Genomic DNA, 20046 nt, shown 5'->3' on the forward strand with positions numbered 1-20046 from the left:
ACACAAGTATTGCCTTTACTCCTCATGAATTTTTGTGAAGTCTTTTTTTTTCCTTTCTCTTGCTGGATCTCAGTTGAGCTTTCTTCTTTACTTTCTGAGTACACAGTTACAGAAGTGATATCCGATGCACAAGGAATACACAGCCAGATTCTGACTTCATTATGGGGGCAAAAGGGAAAAAAGAGGTGGAAATGCCTCCATGACCACCATGTGGATTTCCAGACATGCATGTCTGATGTGTCCAAAGCCCTAGAGAGAAACTGGGGCAAATTCAGGCTTAGGTAACACTTCAGAATATCCAGAATCCACAGAGAGAGATGTTGATTCAGTGTAGTTACTCTGGGTTTACAGGGATGTAGCTGAGTAGAGAATTCGGCCACTTATTGTTACATAAAGGCTGCAGGGTGTAATTATTTGCATCATGAAGTGTGTTTATTGCTGTTCTAAAAAACATTCATATTATTTTAGACACCACTAAAGAACATTTGTGTTTAATCTTGTTTAAGTGTGTATTTATCCCCCATGAAAATGTAATTCATGGCAGACTGAGCTCATCAGTAAGGAAAACAGTCTTCACTGCACAATAGAACTGGGACTGAGTGTGGTGCTGGGTCTTAGTGCTGGCCAGGGCTCCCATTATATTACAGTTTTATTGTTTGGGAGAGAGGTTAAATTTAAAGAAGCTTGGCTAAGTCTTTGTAGATTTTTCTGTTTCTGGCATGAGCCTCATCTTGACCTAAAAATAATATTCATTAGCGACATCTCTGAGAAGCAGGTTGGGTGAAAATAATTTTGGCTTGCTGATTGTTTTTTTTTAAACCTGAGCAATCTCTTCCCTCTGTCCTGGAGCTGGGATTTAGCACTTCAGTGTTTCCATGTTACACCTGTCTAAATGCCACCCATTTATAGAAGCAGAAATGTTGCATTTCATGCACGCTCTGTGATATCTCTGCAGTTTAGCTGATAAATGTCCGAGCAGCCTTGTCCTCCCAAGACACACACAACAGATCTTGACCCACACTGACAAGAGCTCCCAGGGCAACTCAGTGCACTGCACTGCGGTGCAGAGGGGCTGGAAATTAACTCCCTTTTTCTTTGCTGCTCTGCAGCACAGTGGCACCAGAATGTTCCTGTTGTGCACTTTGTTTTGCCATGTACACAGAGAACTTGGATTCAGCCTTAAGGGCCACATTTCTCTCCTTCCCTATCCAACACAGTCTTCTTTTCCAGCCTGTCTGACTTGCTATTCCCTTTTAAGTTGATCTTGAGGCTCCCTGAGTACCTGGGAGGTTTTTTTATCTTATGTCCAGGTCTGCAGAGGCCCATGGTGGACAGGTGCTTCCACTGGGCTGGGCAGATCTATCTTTGGGGAAACTGGAGCTTCCCATTGCTCTGGGTGGTACTGGAGAGCAGATACCAAAGGTTTTTCCAAAGAGGTTAATGATTTTGGCCAGCACATTGAACTTGTGTTATTTTCAAAAAATTTGGGGTATTTAGCCTTTCAAATAGTGTCTTCAGAATGCCATTTGCCTTTGAAAGTCTTATAGATGGCACTTGTTTCTAATATTACCTTGAAAAATCTCTAATAGGTCCACTGACCTATTTATATTGCACAACCAGCCTAAAATCAAGCCTTGGTAAAATGTTCTTCAGTTTAACCTTCCTTATCTGGTTCCACATTCTCCACCCTATTACATGTAACCTGAATAATATCTTCAATGATTCTTCTCTGCTCCATGGAAAATGAATTTAGTTTGATAAAGTTTTTCATAGCAGCTCAAAGTGTTTCCACTAAAACTCAAAATATGTTGACAGAAAACATTTAAATCTGCTTTTCAATGTGTGGATGTTTGGAGGCCTTAAGGGTATTTTTTTGGTCTAGTTTTCCTTTAATAGAACACTTCAGCTTGTTGTGTTTCATAAGTGTAAATTATTTTGTCTGATTTCAAAGCCTGCACTAAGCCCAGGAAGAAATGTTTGCATCTCTCCAGATAATGCATTAAATTAATATTTTCTAGTTGAGAAAACAGCCCACATTTGTGGCAATGCAAAGGTAAATGCTTAAATTTAATCCTTTTCTAAATGTTGTTAAAGGCAAAATACTTCACAGAATGGAGATGGGCATAAGAGTCTTCTTCCAGTATGTCTTGAACCATGGCAGCCACATAAATCATATCCATGTTTCTATCCGGATATATCTCCCCTGAAAATCCCCCTCGAATCAATCTTTGACCAAGAGCTCTTGCTCTGTCCTTTGTAAACGTGTGTGTTAAAAGCTCCAAAAGACGGTTGTTTCACTCAAAATTCACCTTGCAGCTTAATGTTACATTGATAAGATTTAGCAACCATCAGTGCACCACACTAGTACCAAGGAGACAGTGCTCAGGCCAACTTCAATGCACTGGCAGCACAGAAAAACAGGCCAGGAAGTGAGGAGCCAGTGGGACATCTGATATTTGAGGATTTCCAAACAAATTAAACTCCCATCCATTCTGACTAAACAGCTTTGACCGCAACAGAGTCTGAGGACACTCGTTCTCCTCCATGTGCTAAATACTTTCTCTTAAGCTTGAAAGAGTATTCATTCAGAAAGAACAGAGACAATACAATCCCCCAAACTATTAATTTTTTTATAATTGTAAATTTATAATTTCAATTTTGCATACCCATGGAAGTGTCTCCCTACAGCATTGTTAGAAATGATTTTTTAAAAGCCTTTGCTTAAAAAAACATGAAAGATTAAGCTTTCATTTTAGTGAAAATCCCCTCAGGCAATAAATAGGTTCTTTTGTCTCTTGGCCCTGGAAAAAAAATTAAAATGGTTTAAATTGCCTATGGTTAAAGTAACTGTTTCTTGCAATTATCAGATGGTAGTGAATAAAAATTAAAATGAAATCATGAAAGACTAAAAACCAGGTAAAGGCATATTATGTCTTTCATGAGTTTCTCATGGGTCTTTTGAAGACTCATTTAATCATCTTTCTTGTCTTTTATTTTGATATGATAATTGTTTCTTTTATTTACTTTAATCACCTCTATTTAGTTAATTAATTCTTCACTTTATTTTCATTTCACTTGCTTAGGATGCTTTTTCTCTTTTAAAGACAGGTACCAGTACTATTTCATAGTGTTTTAAAGGCATGTATCTCTAGTATTTCATGACACAAGGATTTGGGCTGGGGTAGCTTTTTCCTGACTCCAGGTTTGCCTCATCCAGTTTGTCTCAGTTCCCTTTGGGTGGGAACCTGGAAGTTTCCATTTCTTGTTCACTGGAAAGGGATTTTGGAGGCACTGCCTCAACTGTAGGTATCCACACTGTAAACATCCCAATTTGGACAGGATGAATCCCAGCTGAGTGTCAGGAACCTTATTCTCTCCTCCAGAGACTGTCCTTGACACATCCTGTAAATGGATCGTGGAGCAGAGAACCCACAGAGAGGATGCGGGAATCATTCAGGGGGTGATGGGAATGCCTGGAGGTGCATGTGAAGGAGGGACATATGAGCTCAGAATCAAAGTATCTGCCTCTAACACTGCCTGACATTTTATTTCCCTAATTTTCCCAAGGGTAACAATGTGTGTTCTGACTGTCCTGGGTGGTACAGGGCTCATACAGCACTGTGAAACCTGGACCACTCAGAGCAGGTTGGTGAAAGCCATGTCCAGTCAAGGTCTGAGTATCTCCAAGGATGGAGATTCCACAGCCTCTGTGAGATCATTTCAGTTTTGTTTCTTCAAATTCACACATAAATGTTTGTTTCAGTAACCAGTAGAAAAACTCTACTATGTGTAAATGAAGAGACAAAACATCTAATTAAATATCCAAATTTATCTGCATGAACATACACAATATAATTTCTGAGCTGTGGGGGGATAGAATTGCTAAACCAGAAGCTAATTCAGTTTCTGACCTAGAAGCCTTCTTTTTCCATGACATTTTCATGATTATTTGATTCTCTAAACTATTATTTATTCACACAGCTGAACTAGCTATTCATGCTTCAGTAAAAAACTCTTTAGGTTTATCTGCTGTGTAAACCTAAGAGGAAATATTTGGGAGAGAAAATACTGATAGGGTAGAAAGTGAGAAAGTGATACTTTTTTCCTTTAATGATCTCTTAAAATCCAGCACAGCTTTTGTCATATTATGTCAGTATTCAGCCATTAACTCTTACACTGAAAAAAAAAAATTCTCCTCAGCACAAAGGTCTAAAAATACTCATTTTCAGACAGATACTGACATTGAAGAATAATAGTCCCCAAAAAAGGAAGACTGTGAAGTATAGAATAAACTGAAAAAGAAAAAAATTATACTGCCTTTCCTGTAAGAACTAATTCATTCTCTCCCTCTGGTCAAAGCAGAGAATTATAACTTATAGCTATCATCCGTGGCTCATTATTTTCTCTACCCCCTAATCTAGTATGAAGATTGTCTTTGTAAGTTGAAGGTGTTCATGTTGTGAGCACAATTGTTGAAATGGTAGAGATTTTATAGAATATACAAGATGCTTCAGCTGAGAAGCAGTGAAGAATGTTCAAATAACCATTCTTAGAAGATTTGCTTTTTGTTCACTTCAGTACAAAACATTTTTCTCCGATCAGTGGTGCAAGGCTGCCACCATGACATTTTGTTAGAGGCCAGTGCACCCGCTGAGATAGTTGTGATTTGCTTCCAGGATGATTCAAAAATAACCCTACCAGTAGGTGTGTAGGAAGGTCTGACAGTTTGCTAAAGACTGAATCGAAGTAGATGTCTCACGTTGGAAAAGATCGGTTTAAAATGCAGAATGGCACTCATCGTGCTATATAGTACAAATTGATTATTTTTCTGCCATTTCATGTGGAATTAATGCATGTTACATTATTGTAAAATCATTTAAAATAAGCTTTATTAGTTTTGAAGAACATAGCAAACATCTCTAGTATAATTCTCATTATTTTCAGGATAAAGATAAGGTTGATAAATGTATGACATAGCTTAAATAAAGGTTTTAAAATACAGTGGATGTACAGTGCACACACTTAACCCAAGCATATGGTTTTAAATTTTGTATTTAAGTCTAGTTATATAAATAGCATTGTTACTTTAGTGCTTGGAGGACAGAACATTTCAATGCCTTAACTGTCATCTCAGCACCAGTATTTTAAAAGAATGTGTTTTCAAGGAAGCTATGGAAGAAAACCTTGCCCTGCCCACATCCCAGTGCCTGTTACTGTACTGCATAGTTCAAGGAGATTTGTGGCAGGACAAGTATATTTCTGAGCTGTTGTGTGTCAGCTGGTCTTACACACTTGATGTTAGATTTCTGAGTCTGTGGTTAGGCTCCTCAATCAGTGAATTGATTTTGACTGCTCTCAGTGCCCACAGATTATGCTGCTTCTTGGAGATATATTGGTACTAAGCCCATCTGATTATTAGGCCACCCTTAAGGAGGCATGCAAGCACAAGCTGGAGCCAAAAATAGGAAACTGGGCATGTATTTTTGACCTATATTTGTATTGTTAATAATGTTTCAATATATCTTAAATGACTAAAGAAGAAAAGAGTGGGAATTGTGGCTAAGAACCTCCCAGAGTCCCAGTGCAGTAAAAGGGGAGGTGATGGATTCATATAGAGCCTCCCTGGAGCAGCACTGTCTGTCCCTGGTGTCCTCATTGGGAAAATGAGCCAGTGATGACCTGAGGGATGCTGATGGCAGCAGACAGGACATCAGCTCACTGGGATGACCTGTGCATATTTGTCCCTTAAAATGTGACAGGTCTCTGTACATTCTCCTCTCAGAAGGGTTTCTGAGCAGGCGCAGCCTGAAGGGTCCCGGGGATGTTCAGGCACTGAATGGGCTCAGGGTGGGCAGAAATGCTTTGTGAGGCTGCCTGACAACTGTAGGGGTCATTTTGGCAAAGCTCCTTATCAGTTTTAGAATCAACATTATCAATTTATGAATTTTTGGCACAAAAATCTCCAGCCGTTTCCTCAGAATTCCATTAATACCAAAGGACAGAAACGTGCATATTTTCAGTCAAGCAATGTGCTAGTTAAATTTTTTAGGTTTGTCTTTTTCTTTCAGGAAGCAGCATACAGTACTAAACCATGGATTAGTAGGATCTAATTCAACAGGAGACATGTTTGTTTTTTAAACATTATTACATTATCATCTTCCTAAGGTATTAAATCCGTTGCCTTAGCACATTTCAGGATTTACTTTGCTTGCAGTATACAAATAACACGTATAATACATTCTATTTTGTAAGTGTCTCTCTACCCCACTCTTAATCTCTATTTCAAGCTACAAGAATCCCAGTTTGTAAAGAAAAGCTTTTTTTTCATTCTGTTGGAAGCACTATTTGAAGTTCATTCAGGGTGGCTTTCTACTAAAGAAAGATGATAATATCAGCTTGCCTACACAGGTAGATATGTGAGCTTATATGTAACATATCTTACAAGAAGTTACAAGCCCAGAAAATGCTGCAGTTCATAATACCCAGGAAATAATGTAAATCTTAGAAAAACTCATGCATTTGAAGGAGCTTTCAACTACTGCTAACACTGTTCCTTCAGTCCTACTGGATTGTGCTTTTGTCCCTGGATACTCCTGGTCTGTTTACTCAAGGCAGAAAAATTATAATTAATGGTAAAAAATAATAATTTTTAAATCTTAATTTTATTCCATTTTTATTATGACTAATGTCTTAATTGTTTTAACATTCTCTCAGAAGAACTAGTTGCTTGGATATGGGACTACTGAATTATTTTATGCAATGGCCAAACAAAAATATCTCCAACAACTGCATGCGTTTAAAACCAAGTAAAGTAAAACCTCAACTGTCTTTGCTGTTTGCAGCACAAAAATGTGTAATATGGATGAAAAGAACCAGTGTCACAGTGAACTCGGTATGACTTTACAAATGGTCTGCAAAGGACCTGGCTGAGTAATTTTACATGAGGCAAGATAATCCTCAAGTTCTGCAGCTCCCAGGGGTGAGCAAGTGCATTTTGTGGATGTGCTATTGCAATAAAGCTGTGCTTGCACACCCCACTTAGAAACCCATCTGCCATGGAAATAATTGCAGGCACCTTCTGGATTCATAACTCCATTTAACAACAAAAATTTTCAATATACGATTTAGCTCATCTCTATTCTAAAATGCCATGGATAGGACTCCTAAGTGTCTGAAGGAAAAAGTCTTTTAGAAACATCTTGTTGCAATAGAAAGACAAACACCTCCCAAGGACTGTTTACATTATCTTAAGACAGATATGTGAGAGAGGTGAAAAAGAAGATTAATCAGGCCACCCTCTCCCATATACTAGAATTTGAATTGGCATATATGTATGTGGTAAGCACTTGTAGAACAAAAACATTGCTTACCTTGAATCACAGCCTTGGACTTCGCTGACACTCTTCTTTCTTTTTTTCTTTTCCTTTTTTTTTTTTTTTTCGTGGAGAGATGCCACTGCATGTTTTTTGTCACTGCTTAGTGCTGAAAGTGTGTCAAAGATGTTGCAGGCACACCAGGGGCCATGGGAAGGAACCTGTGCTCCAGGCAGGAGATCCTGGCCTCCAGTAGAGCCTTCTTGATTTTAGATCAGGAGTTCTTTGGAAAGTGATTTATAAGTGGCTGTATTCTGATGCAGCTCCACATGGAGGTCATTTCAGCATCAGGACATGCATCTCAGAACAATAGCCTGCTCCAAATTGTGTGAGATAGCTGTAATAAACATGAGAGCACAGCTGGAAGTTCCCTGTAGAAATGGCTTTGATGTGAACTCAGTGGTGCTTCAACGAGCACAGCCACAGCCCTTGGCCCCACTGAGCCCTAAGTGCTCAGCAATTCTTCTTTGTTTTCCTCATATTGTGGTGATTCAATTTGGTTTGATTTCATTTAGAGTTACAGCTGGAAATATATGATGGTCAGCTATGAAGCTGAACTCAAGCCAGTTCACTGTGCATTGTAATTCTGTTCCCAAGCCACTCTAAAGCACTTCCCACCCAAAACCAAAGGTGATTTACCATTGTAGTGTGCTGGGGAGAATGCACAACATGTTGCAGGCACAAGATTGAGGTACAGCTTGTAGTTTATGCTAGAGGTGGATTTTTTAGTTTATGCTAGAAGTCTTCACTGGGAAATGCATTTCAACAGAACAGAAGCATCAGTGTGGAATTGGCCGAGAATATTGACTTGCTTTTTACTCTCTCTTTCTTTGTCTTCAAAATCTCATAGGAAAATGTGCCTTTAAACACCAAGATTCACAATACCAGCCTAGATGCACAAAGACATGCCCAATCAATAAACCCTTGCTTGTTAATATACCTTCTGCCAGATAGATAGGTTTGGAGGAAAATTTTGGAACAGCGGACAAACTACAAAAATAACCAACTAATAAGTTTGTCTGCTGTACCTGTGGTACCTCTGCATGCTCTTTTCTCCTCCTTCTTTGCTGTGGAAGGTGCATGGTGTAGATACTGTAATTTCACAACAATCATAAATGTCAAGTTAGGTGTTAACATCAACAAGTTATTAAAATGAGTGTCCCTGATTTTCACTTCTCTCAAGCTTTCTTAGCTCTCAAAAACCCATGCAGTGCTGAATAGTATGGATTTGTGAGCCTAAAGTTATTCTCCCATTGTTGAAGGCCTTGGCCTCTGAATTTGCAAAAAATTTTAATGAATTGGTTCACCTCTTTATGTTTTTTGTGGGTTTTTTTTCTTATTCTTGTAAAAGTCAGTGTTTAAAAATGACTTAAAAAAATATAAACCTGTTTTCAGAAAGCCAGAACCAGAAGGATCACCATGGGGAAAGGCTCCTTCCTCTCCTCTCCCTCTCTGTCATGCTTTCTCTCATTTGCACATGCATGCACACAGATACAAAAAAAGAGACCAGATGTTGAGTGCATGGTGTTCCTCCCTTCCTCCTTTGCTCACTGCTGCTTCTCTTTCCCTGTTCCTTGAGAAGAAATGGACAGTATTTCATGGGCACAGTTCACCTGTGAGTAATGAAGAAGCAGAGGGGCACTGACTTACTGAAGAAAGGCTGTGATATTGGTATATGTCTTTCTATATTGTCATTCTTGTTTCCCCTGACTCTTTCTTGCTCTCTTGCTTTTCTGGTGCACTTTCCCTGGAGTGCATCTGTCACTTTAATTTTATCCTATCCAAGCACAAGCAGAGCACTTAAACTTCCTAGAATCTTCCTTTTTGACATGTCAGACAGCACTTCCGAGACACCAGAAAATGTGCAAGTTTTTACTTCTTCCTCCATACCAATGGCAATGTGTTTGTCAGAGGACCTTATGGAAAGTACACCACTCCAGACTAGGAAAATCTACCTCACCTTTGCCAAAATCTGCCCTGAGAAACAGAACCAGGGCCTGCTGGTACAGTTAGCAGCAGGGAGGCCACCAGTCTGTGCAGGGGTGGAAACTCAGATTGGCTGGAGATCACGGTAAAGGGCAGACAATTTAATGCCACTCACACATGGTAGTTAGATCAGAATACTGATGAGCCCTAGTGAAAGGCCAACTGCATCTTCTTTTAGCAAAAATATTAAAATGCCCCCATTTCTCCCCCCTCCCCCTCCAGATTCTCCACAAGAATAAATTAGAACTTGGAGGTGTGGTTATTATCACAGAATAATTAGACCCCATGGGATTAGAGACACTCAACGTTTGCTAATGCCCCTGGGTTGTGATTATCTAATAATGATGATGCCTCTGTCATTGCTTAATTATTCTTCCCCTTTAAAATGTACCTTCTGCAGTCAGAGCCCGTAGGATGAGCTCATTTCAGCCAGAAACTCCACTGCAAATTCCTGAGAGCAATGTCACACGGGCACCATGATTGACTTGCCCACTTCTCTCCCACACTGTGTTTATAATCCTCATTTCATAAACTCCAGCATTACTATATTTGAATCCTTCCCCTTTTCCATAAGACATTTCATTTGGGTGTTCAGGAGAAAACTCTGTGGCCTCCATCTCTTCAAAACAAACAGTTGGGTTAGTGCTACATAAAGATAACACACCTTAATTGATTGACCTTAAATATATAAGATCAGATCTTTGCAGAATCCCTCCTAACTCCAGGTCAGTGGTTCAGACTCCCATCTACATAAGAGCCTCCTTCAGCTGGGTGCTATTCTCTGTTTAAGAGAGTGCCATCACAGAACTAAGATAATATAACCAAAGTCAGAAGCTTTGCACAGACTTTGTCCAACACAACAAAACTTTGCCCAATATCTTTCATCTTTCAGTCAGGCCAGCAGGTGTTCCTCATGTTTAGATACAGTTTTCAAGACACAGTTCCAAACATCATTGGTTATTGCAACTAAAGATTAGAAAGAAAACAGAGAACGCAGCCTTAATCTGATTATTCTTAAATCCAGCGTTGTCTCTTAGCTTTATTATCCCTCTTGGACTAAGCAAGGGACAAAGGCATATTTTGTTTACCCAAGAGATTTTGTGTAGTAAACAGAGATTTTAAATTCATTTGGTTAAAATTAGAGATTTCTACTTTGGATTTAAGATTTATTTTTCTTTTGTCCTTATAATTCTCTTATAAACTCTAACTTTTTTTTTATGTTACTGACTGAGGAACTGTTAGAAATATTTTTTTTAATGACCTTTACTCTCTTTGTTTGATTTCTTTATATCCTTTCTTTACATTCTTCTACTGTGATTTTATTTTCTGTTGCACATTGCTGAATCTAAGAGGAATCCAAAACCTCAAGGAAAGATCCAAGGTCAGAACTTCTTTTGTTGGATTGTTGTAGGTTGGGCCCTAGAAACTTCACCCACACAGTTTAGTTGTGGCAGCCTAGAACCAAAACCACAGATGAGAGTTAAGTGGCATTTTCAATGTCAACCTCTGCTTCTGTAAACAGACCCAAGAACAGAAACTGGTTCTACTGTTCAGTTTTCAACACATCTTCATTCTTCAGCCTTCTTTCATTCTGCCTTAGTGTGAGCTGACTTTCTCTGCTTTTCTCCTATGGTGCTCTAATTCCCATAGAATAATTGAGGTTGGAAGACCAGCTGAGTCTGTGACCCAACTCCCTGCTCCTCTGAGATCAGGTTGATCCAAATAAATCTCAAAAACCTCCAAGGACATGGATGGAGCAATCTGGGTAATCTGTTCCAGTGCTTGTACAAATGTTTATAGTTGGAATCTCCCTTGTTTCAATGTACTTCTCATCTTCCCTGCATGTGCTGTTGCTCTATCTAGTGGATGAACTCCTTTTAGGCACTGAGGGGCTGCTTTAGGTTCACCTAGAGCTGTGTTTTCTCCAGCCTGAACAAGCCCAGCTCATTACAGGATGATCCTGGAGCCCCTGACCAACTTGCTAACCTTCCACTGAGCTCCCTCCACCTGATCGATGTTCTCCTTGCAATGAGGAGCCCAAATCTGCATGTAATATTCAGATGTGATCCAACAAGCACAAAAGAGGAAACCTGGATTTCCTGGTTCCTCTTCCACAGTCCAGGGTGCTGCTTGGTTTATTTGCTGCCAGGGCATGCTGCTGGCTCAGGTCACCTCCCACCAAGACCCACCCCCACGGGTTCTTTCAGCAAAGCTTCTCCCCAGCCCCATCCATCCCCTGCTGTGTTATTGAAGGGGATTATTCCTCCCCAGGTGCAGGACTTTGCATCTATCCTTGTTAAATTTCATAAGGCTCTTGCTGGCCAGTTCTGCCCATCTGAATTCCTCTACACGTCAGCCATTTAGTCAGCACCAGTGTCTGATCCATTTTATCTGGACCTTGGAGTCAGTGAGCTTAGGAAGGCAGCAGAAAATCAGAAATACACCCAAATTCAATACAAGAAAGAGAATTCTGGACTTTGACAACTGCCAATACAGATCTGCCAGGAGTGTCTCCCAAAAGAGAACATTTTCTCTGCAGCTTCTCATGCTTTGCCACAGAGATGCTGAACCTAAAATTTGTGGGCAGTATTGATCCCTGGTGCACTACTACATCATCTTAACTGGAGCAAAAGAAGTGCTTTGAACACTGAGCTATTTAAACTCTCCATTAAGTAAAACAGTAAGAACAAAGTTGTGGTTCATAAGTGAGTGGTGATAGGCAAGTGGCTGATATCAGACCAAACACTGAGCTTCCTGTTGTGCCATGCATTTGTGGTGACAGACAATTGTGCAGTGTAACCAAGGGCTGCCTAAAGGAAAGCTGTCAGCAGGGCTGACACAGTTGCTTACCATGCTGGATCTCTGTGTGGAAAGTCCCAGCATAGTTAAGCCAGTCTTGGAGCTGCCCTGGAGCCCTGCAGCGCCAGAATCTGGTTCTGCTCCAGAAACATTATAGCTGCTCTTCACATGGATGGGGTTGGCAGGGTGTAGAGCAGATCTCCATGCCCAGAAAGAGCTGAAGCTGCTCCTGCTTTTCTTTGCCCATTCTCTCCACTAGTCCTGCCCTAAAACCAAAATAATGTTTCCAATAAGAATCTTCACTTAAATTGTTTATAATGCCTCATGTGCTTAGTATTTTACTCCAAGACTCCCAGTTTTTGTATCATTTCCAGACAGGATGCTCATGTTGGAAAAGGAGGAAGGGAAAAGGACAAGGTGGAGAGGAATGGATAAGTACACAGTTTACACTGTCCTTGAATAGTGCCAATTTAGCACATATAGCAGGGTGTTTCCACTGCAGGATTTTTTGTGCTATAGGACTTTGCTGAAAAGTCATTGAATTTTTTTTTTTCAGTTAGACATTTACAAAAAAAAAAAATTAAGGAAAGAATGAGCCTGACTACACACTGCACACCATTTCTCTGCTAAAACATAGTGGCACATGTGTGATTGGAATAGGTCCTTTCCTTCAGTGCCACAGTCAGAGGTGGGTTATTGAGTTCTTTGTCTTCAGCAGCCTTCCTGCACCCTGACCTCCACTGTGGGAAAAGGATTCCTGAATTTGCTCAGAGAGATGGAGCACCTCTCCTGTGGGGAAAGGCTGAGGGAGTTGGGGTTGTTCAGCTTGGATAAAGCTCTAGGGAGACTTTATTGCAGACTTTCAGTACTTCAAGTGAGCCTGCAAGAAAAATCAGGACAAACCTTTCAGCAGAGTCTGTAGAAATAGGACAAGAGGGAATGCTTTTAAACTAAGAGGGTAGATTTAGACTAGAAACAAGGAAATTTTTTTATTATGAGAGTGGTGAGACGCTGGCACAGGTTGCCCAGATGTGGTGGCTGTCCATCCCTGGAAACATTCACAGTCAGGTTGGATGGGGCTTTGAGCAACCTGTTCCAGTTGGAGATCACTCATTGCTGGTCTTTAAAAATGCCTTCCAACTTAAACCATTCTATGATTCACTTTATAAATTGGCCTGAGACATGAGAGGGGTGGGATTTGCCCAAGGCTGTACTGCAGACAAGCACAGGTCTGGGGTTTCAGTAGAGCAAGAAGCTCTGTCAAGGGCACTCCTTGGTCTGAGGTGTAGGAAGGAAAACAGGCATGACAAAAAATGTGCCTGTGCCTCCAAGATAGAGCATTCTGAGAGACAGGCAGCAACTGTGAAGGAGCAGAAGGTCTTGCCACAAAAATCATAGCAATTGCTTTCACCAGAAGTTTAAGGGAAAAATGGGAAAGGCATCAGTAGCATCTGGGAGTTGAACTCATCCACATGGTCTTTAGGGCAATTCAGCCCAACCTGAAACAGAAATCTAAAGGCAGGGTGTCTGAATTGAAGGTCATTAAATCTCAGAAACAGTCTAGTTTTGACCAGACTAGCTTAAACCAACAACGAGGCTGCCAAAGGTGGGGAAATTAATTCTATCCACAGTGTGTGTAGCAAAGCCAAAGAAATATTTACACATCATTGCCTTTCCTAGATGCTGTTATCCTGAATCTAGTTTTCCAGCTGAGGCAAATCCAGATGATGTAAATCATTATGACTCTATTGACATAAGCTAGCCAAAAGAATGGCCAAAAGTTTCTGTGCTAATTCCTGTTGTTTTTCTAGGTTGGCATAGTTTTTAGGAATTGTGTTGAAGTGTTATTTAAATTAAAATTTAAAAGAGAAATGGCTCATTGCAGTTTAAAAAAAATATTACTGACCTAAAAGGTGTTATAACCATTTGTAGGCAGAAGTGAATGTTTTGAGAACATTTGAAAATGCCAGCTCCTTCCAGCCTTAAAGACCTCCATGAGTGCAGCATTACCAGTTAAACACAAATATCTGTATTGTGTAGAGTAGCCACTCCAAATAAAATCATGTTTTCTGTGTCAAAGAGAACTCTGTCAATGAATATATTAACCAAAGGCCAAGTTTCTTGGCTTGAAGCAAAAATTTCCTCAGTTAAATGGAGGAAGCACAATAAGAGCAGGGGCGGGCACTGAACTCTTCTCTGTGGTGCCGAGTGACAGGACCTGAGGGAATGGCCTGAAGCTGAGTCAGGGGAGGTTTAGGGTGGGTATCAGGAAAAGGTTCTGCACCCAGAGGGTGGTTGGGCACTGGAAGAGGCTCCTCAGGGCAGTGGTCACAGCACCGAGCCTGACAGAGCTCAAGTAATGTTTGGACAATGCTCTCAGGCACAGAGTGTGACTCTTGGGGTGTCCTGTGCAGGGCCAGGAGTTGGACTGGATAATCCTTGTGGGTCCCTTCCAACTCAGCATATTCTGCAATTCTGTGAATGTTCTGGCGTGGAGGCTGAAAAGGGAGTTGTGATTTTTTTTCTTTCTTTCTTTCTTTCTTTTTTTTTTTTTTTTTTTCATTTATTTGGTTTCAGAGGAGCCTGGTAAAACCCAATTTATAAATTATGTAGGTAGCCAATCTATTTTTGTCTTCTGGACAACTAAAAGACATAAATATAGAAAGTATTCTGACAGTGAATTATTCTTCCTTTGCCATTACTCTGAGCATTTGTGGATCCTGAGAGTTTTGCTGACACAAGAGAGTTATACAGGTTCCCCCAAAGTAGTGCAGTCATTTGCTGTTACCACAGGCATGTGATTTTTCTTCTTTCCCTTCAGTTTAATATATGTTACAATTTTTTAGTTGAAATAAACTAGAAAATGGCAAAGGACAGGAGAAGCATAGTCCTTGTCTCTAGATAGATTTCATCTGGGAGCACACAAAGCAAAAACTTTCAGCTGGTATAAGCCTTCACACTTGTCTTGTAGGACCTTTTAACTTTTGTTTCATCTTCCTTTAGATTTCTGGGGGACAAGACATGCCATTGCTTCATCTGTTGGGTTTATACTGCATTTTGTTAAAAATGTTCACCTCTGTTAATATTTTGGACATTTTATAGCCTCTTTATGGTAATATTTTACTCACCACTGTCTTCACCTTTATTTCATACACGTAGGTGTCAATCAGTTAGTGTGGGGTCTCTCAGGAATCCTCATGCAGAGGTTGCTTGATGTCTCCAAGCACCCTAAAAAAAGGAGTTCCCCTCATTTGTATTCACCTCCTGTTCAGTAAGATGGTGGAAACCACACTGTGTTCAGTTTCTTCCTTCTCAAAGAAGTATTAAGCCAAAGAGGGTTCATATGCATTGTCCCATTGCATCTGTGACAGAAGAAACACCACAACAATATGACACTCATTCCTGAGGTGCTGAATGTGCCAAGTCTTTATTCAGGCAAACTAGATAATCTGCACTGCAGCTTCAAGTGGGAGAAGCACTGAGGCACCTGCTCTTTATTTGCCTGATGGAATAAAGAAACTTGACACCAAAAAAAAAAGAAAAGATATGTTGTCCCCAGTTACTGACCATCCCTGGAGCATGTGTTTGAGCAGCCAGGAATAAAACCCCAATATTTCACTGTGGGCTGCACAAGAGGGAAGGTTTTAAGCAGATTTTTTTTTGCCTTCTCCAACAGATGTGTTGACAATCCATAAGCATATGGCTCTTGTTCACAGGAGCTATTTGCCCTCAGCTTTAATGTAATTTACAGGCAGTTCCCAGTCCCCATTTCTCTCATTTCTTAACTATATGTGTTTACTCAAGAGAAAATGGTAATAATCCTCTAAAGCAGAAAATGGATGGAATTTAGTCCAGTCAAAACTAATCAGATCCTTCAGATTTGAGTTTTATATACTTCATTTAAATCTTTTGCTAATGAGCATTGACAGAAACACAGACAGTGTTGGTCACAGGGAATTCACTTTGGGTTTTTCTCTGTTGGTGCCTACATTATCTGGAAAAAGTGGTGGTTTTAACTCGTTTTTTTTTTTAATTACTTTTTTAAATCAAAGACATTGTTGGATTCTTATTGCTTTGTGGGGACAGATTGAATAATCAAAGCTGCTTCTGTTTGCAACATACAAAATTATTCGAGTTAACATTGCAGATGCTAAGAGACAAGGACTGCATAACAGAGTCTGGAAATCTCTCTTCCCCCACAGCAAGAATGTTCTTTGTACTTTGAGGCCCCAAGAGTGTGAAAACTTGTCTTTGGTGGGTCTTAATGTTGCAAAGGCAGGTTATTTGTAGGTTAGGGCTTCAAGGTTTACCCACAGAGCGAAAAAGTTACTTCCTACTTTCCTTGCTGCATCCTGTCAGCTCTAGAGACTTCACTTTCTTGAGGGTTCAGTGAGTAATCTGATGTGTTTGACAGCCCAAAAAAGCATCACATAAAAGTGGTCTTAACTATTTCATAGCTAGGTAATGAATAGGAGCAAAAAAAGCCTGGCTGTAGACATGGTGTGTCTCCAGTACATCATCAACAAAACTCTGACTTTAAATATTTGCTTTTCCTAAGATAATGCATTGTTATAGCAGGGGAAAAAAAAAGAAAAAAAAGGAATTCTTTATGACTGATACATGAAAGTAGGGCTCAGGAGATGCACTAAAAACTTAATTGCTTCTGCAGCTTTTATGAGTGTGATTCATCTGGTAAGCCTTTACCTAGCTGTGAGTTAAGTGTTTAATCTACACTGGTTATTCAAAGCACTGCTGTGAGACAGACAGGTATTTCTAGTTCACCCAACCTATCCCAAATGATGACTTTTTACTACATTCTATGACAAGTGAGTCTATTTCTCTCTCTAAACACCCAATTTAGATGGATTCATCTCACCACCTTCATCATTCCCTTGACATTGTAGCATCAAGAACATCTTTTCCCCTCTGGCAGAGCTTTTTGGGGATACATACAGTATCACAGGAGTGCATATACATGATTCTCTATGTACAAAGGCCAGGATAAATACCTCCAGTAAAATACATTTTGTATTTGCCTGGTCATTCTTCTTATTCTAATCTTCAGGACTTTAAATGAAGTTTATACAGTGTCCTAGAGCATAGTGTCTTCACTTAGAATAACTTAACTTACTCTTAGAACATTTGGGGCCCAGAATAGTAATCTGCTGTATGACAAAATTACTGAGTAATTCTTGTTTGTGTAATGATGGACTTGGAGGCCTGTGGCAAAATCTCAAAAGCCTGGTTAGCTGGTCAACCTGGTTTGTTAGATTGATTGACAAACTTTTGAGAAAGTATCTGATCCCAGACATATTGGTTTGGCATTATATTTGCAAATAATAGCACTGAATTTGTGATCTAGTATTTGCAGTTCTAGGCTCATCAACACTTCCCATGAACAATCACACTCTTAATGTCTTGAACAAGATTGGTCTCGTTGATCTCATTTTTTTTTTCCTTTTCCTTGCAAGTAGCCCTGTTGTGCTCCTGTGTGAGATTGTAAGCTGCTCTGTGATCAAATAAAATAAACAAAGTTAATTGCCTTAATTTTACTATGGTTTTTTTTCCTTTCAGTGGCTGCATCAACTGCTAATTCCACAGCTGGTGCGGCCATGAATTCTTTGACTTCTCTGGGTACTCTCCAAGGACTGGCTGGAGCCACTGTTGGACTGAATAATATTAATGCACTAGCAGGTACCGTAAACAGTGAGTATTTATTGCTGTGGTGGACAGCCTTCCCCAATAATCATGCCACAAAAACTATCAATTGCAAAGTGATAATATGGTTTTTAATCTCTACACCAAATAAGGGGGTCAAGTTGATTCAGTTCCATACTACTACTACTACTACCTATGTAGTTCTCTGGAGTCTTTTAGTTTCACACAGTTTGTTCTGCAAAGTGAATTTCCTTGTGTCCCTGCATAAAGACTCCTGTTCTTGCAGTACATATGGAAGGTAAAAGAATTGTCACTGGGGATTTGGGTTGTCAGGGTTGTAGGAGAGGCTCCTTTTTCACTGGGGGAGTCTGACAACAGGTGTATCACCCCAGTGTACAAAACCTCACTCAGAAATGTAGTGCCACAGAGGCAGTCCTTTAAAACATCTGTAAGAATTATCTAATTGACTTGAGAGCAGCATGCTTGAAAAATGAGGGCAAGTCTTTGGCTTTTAATTGGCAAGTATGGGAGAACATGCAGTCAGTCACCTGAAATGCCAGAGCACACACACGTGTCCCATGACATCTTAACAAACCCTGGCATCTCCAGCTAAGATGCCAGTAGTTGTTAGACCATTCTTCTTTGTTCTTAGCCCTGGTCAAGATTTTCTTGAAGAAGGAGGATTTTTTTTTAATTATTGTTTCTGCTATGATGACTTCACCTTTGCCTGTAACAGAAGAGATTTGCCCAACTGCATTTTTCTCCCTCCCTCTTTTTTTTCTTTAGCTGCTGTTGCTCCTTGCATTTCCTTTTGCAATGCAAGGAATCTATTTGGTCATTGCCAGTTCATGACCCATCATAATGTCCCCTCAGGAATGGATGTCCTCCTCAGTATCTCTTGCTCACTCTGATGCTCTGCATGATGTCCTTTCTGTCACTGTTACTTGGCTGCTCACCCAATCTCTCTGTTCTGTGATCTCTGGTTGGCATTGTTGGGAGCTGGGAAGGAAGGGGGCTGATGGATGTCCATGTAGCAATGTTGAATGGTTGCATGGGGTCTCGTGTAAAACAGGACTTGCTTCTGGCAAGGACATGTGCATTTCACACAAAACAACCTCATTGTAAATATAACTCAAGGACAACTTAAGAAAAATTAGTATTAGGTCCCAAAATGGCAGATGTTAGTTTCCTTTCTTACTCCATTAGTGTCAAAGCAAGCCACAGGAAATGACGTGCACAGAAGGTTGACTTATCTCCTCTCCTCTTGTCAGCTCTTGCAGTAAGAGAGCTACCCTGTCATGAAGTAAGACACCATTCAATGTCCTTTCTGATTACCAGTCATTGTGCTTCACTTGGTGTATAAAAACAAATCACAATATCCAGAGCAAAATATGACATCCCACTCCTTCCCCTCAGCAAGTACCAAGAACCCAGGCCCACTGGAGCACTCCAACATAATGTACCCCTTCATCAAAGCCAAGCAGGAGTGAATCCTGTGGGCTCATTGTGTGGGAACCCTTCTGTTGCACTCCTTTTAGCACTCCTTGCTAGTCTGCAAGCAGAGTTTACATTTTCTCAGCAAGTATTTTGAGGTGATGTGTGTGCAAACTTATCTGCATGTGTCATTTGAAGTATTAATGATCTATTCACAACCTGGTACCAAATTTCAGTTTGTTTTAAGTCACCGTTGCTTCCATGGACTTGTACTGACAGTGACTGCATTCCCAAATCTTCTTCGTGGATGTTTTTATGGATATGTGTATGGTGCTTACCAAATGTATGTGGGTATGTCTGTCTGTGTATATACATTATTGAGAGAGAGTTAAAGAGGGGAAACTGCTTCCCCATGACACAGCTCAGCATTAGGACACTCTTCCTTCAAAAGGGAATTTGATTATCACTTTCTGGTACTCATGATGCTGATGATAGTGAAGCATTGCTCAAATTACAATAACCTTCCCTGTCTATTTTAATGACAGTTTGGGGCTTTTCCTGATCACCATGTCATTTTCCTGATCACTCAGTCATTCACACTCAAACTCACCTGGAAGATTGATTGCCTTTAACCTCATGTTCAGTAAGTCTGATGCTCCACACTGACATGGCTCAAGCAAGCCCATAAAAAATATTCACTGGCCATGGACATTCCTGTGCAGCAAACTGAGAATTGAGTGACATGCTTCTAGCTGGGGATTTAGCAAATCCAAAACATAAATCAAGTAGAGCTTAA

The 20046-nt window shown here is 40.2% G+C and overlaps 1 protein-coding gene across 8 annotated transcripts in view; it reads left to right on the forward strand.

Annotated features, from left to right (window-relative positions):
- CELF2 (CUGBP Elav-like family member 2) overlaps positions 1-20046 on the forward strand; it is a 551351-nt gene that overhangs the window by 509764 nt on the left and 21541 nt on the right. For 7 of the 8 annotated variants that reach the window (XM_059471628.1, XM_059471627.1, XM_059471623.1 and 4 more), the window contains one exon: positions 17733-17852. In XM_059471628.1, coding sequence (XP_059327611.1) covers positions 17733-17852 — 120 coding nt within the window. Of the gene's footprint in view, positions 1-17732; positions 17865-20046 lie in introns of all 8 variants that reach the window. The other variant, XM_059471625.1, reaches the window with a different exon arrangement.

This window comes from Ammospiza nelsoni, chromosome 5 (genome assembly GCF_027579445.1).
Source record: "Ammospiza nelsoni isolate bAmmNel1 chromosome 5, bAmmNel1.pri, whole genome shotgun sequence".
Classification (NCBI taxonomy): Eukaryota; Metazoa; Chordata; class Aves; order Passeriformes; family Passerellidae; genus Ammospiza; species Ammospiza nelsoni.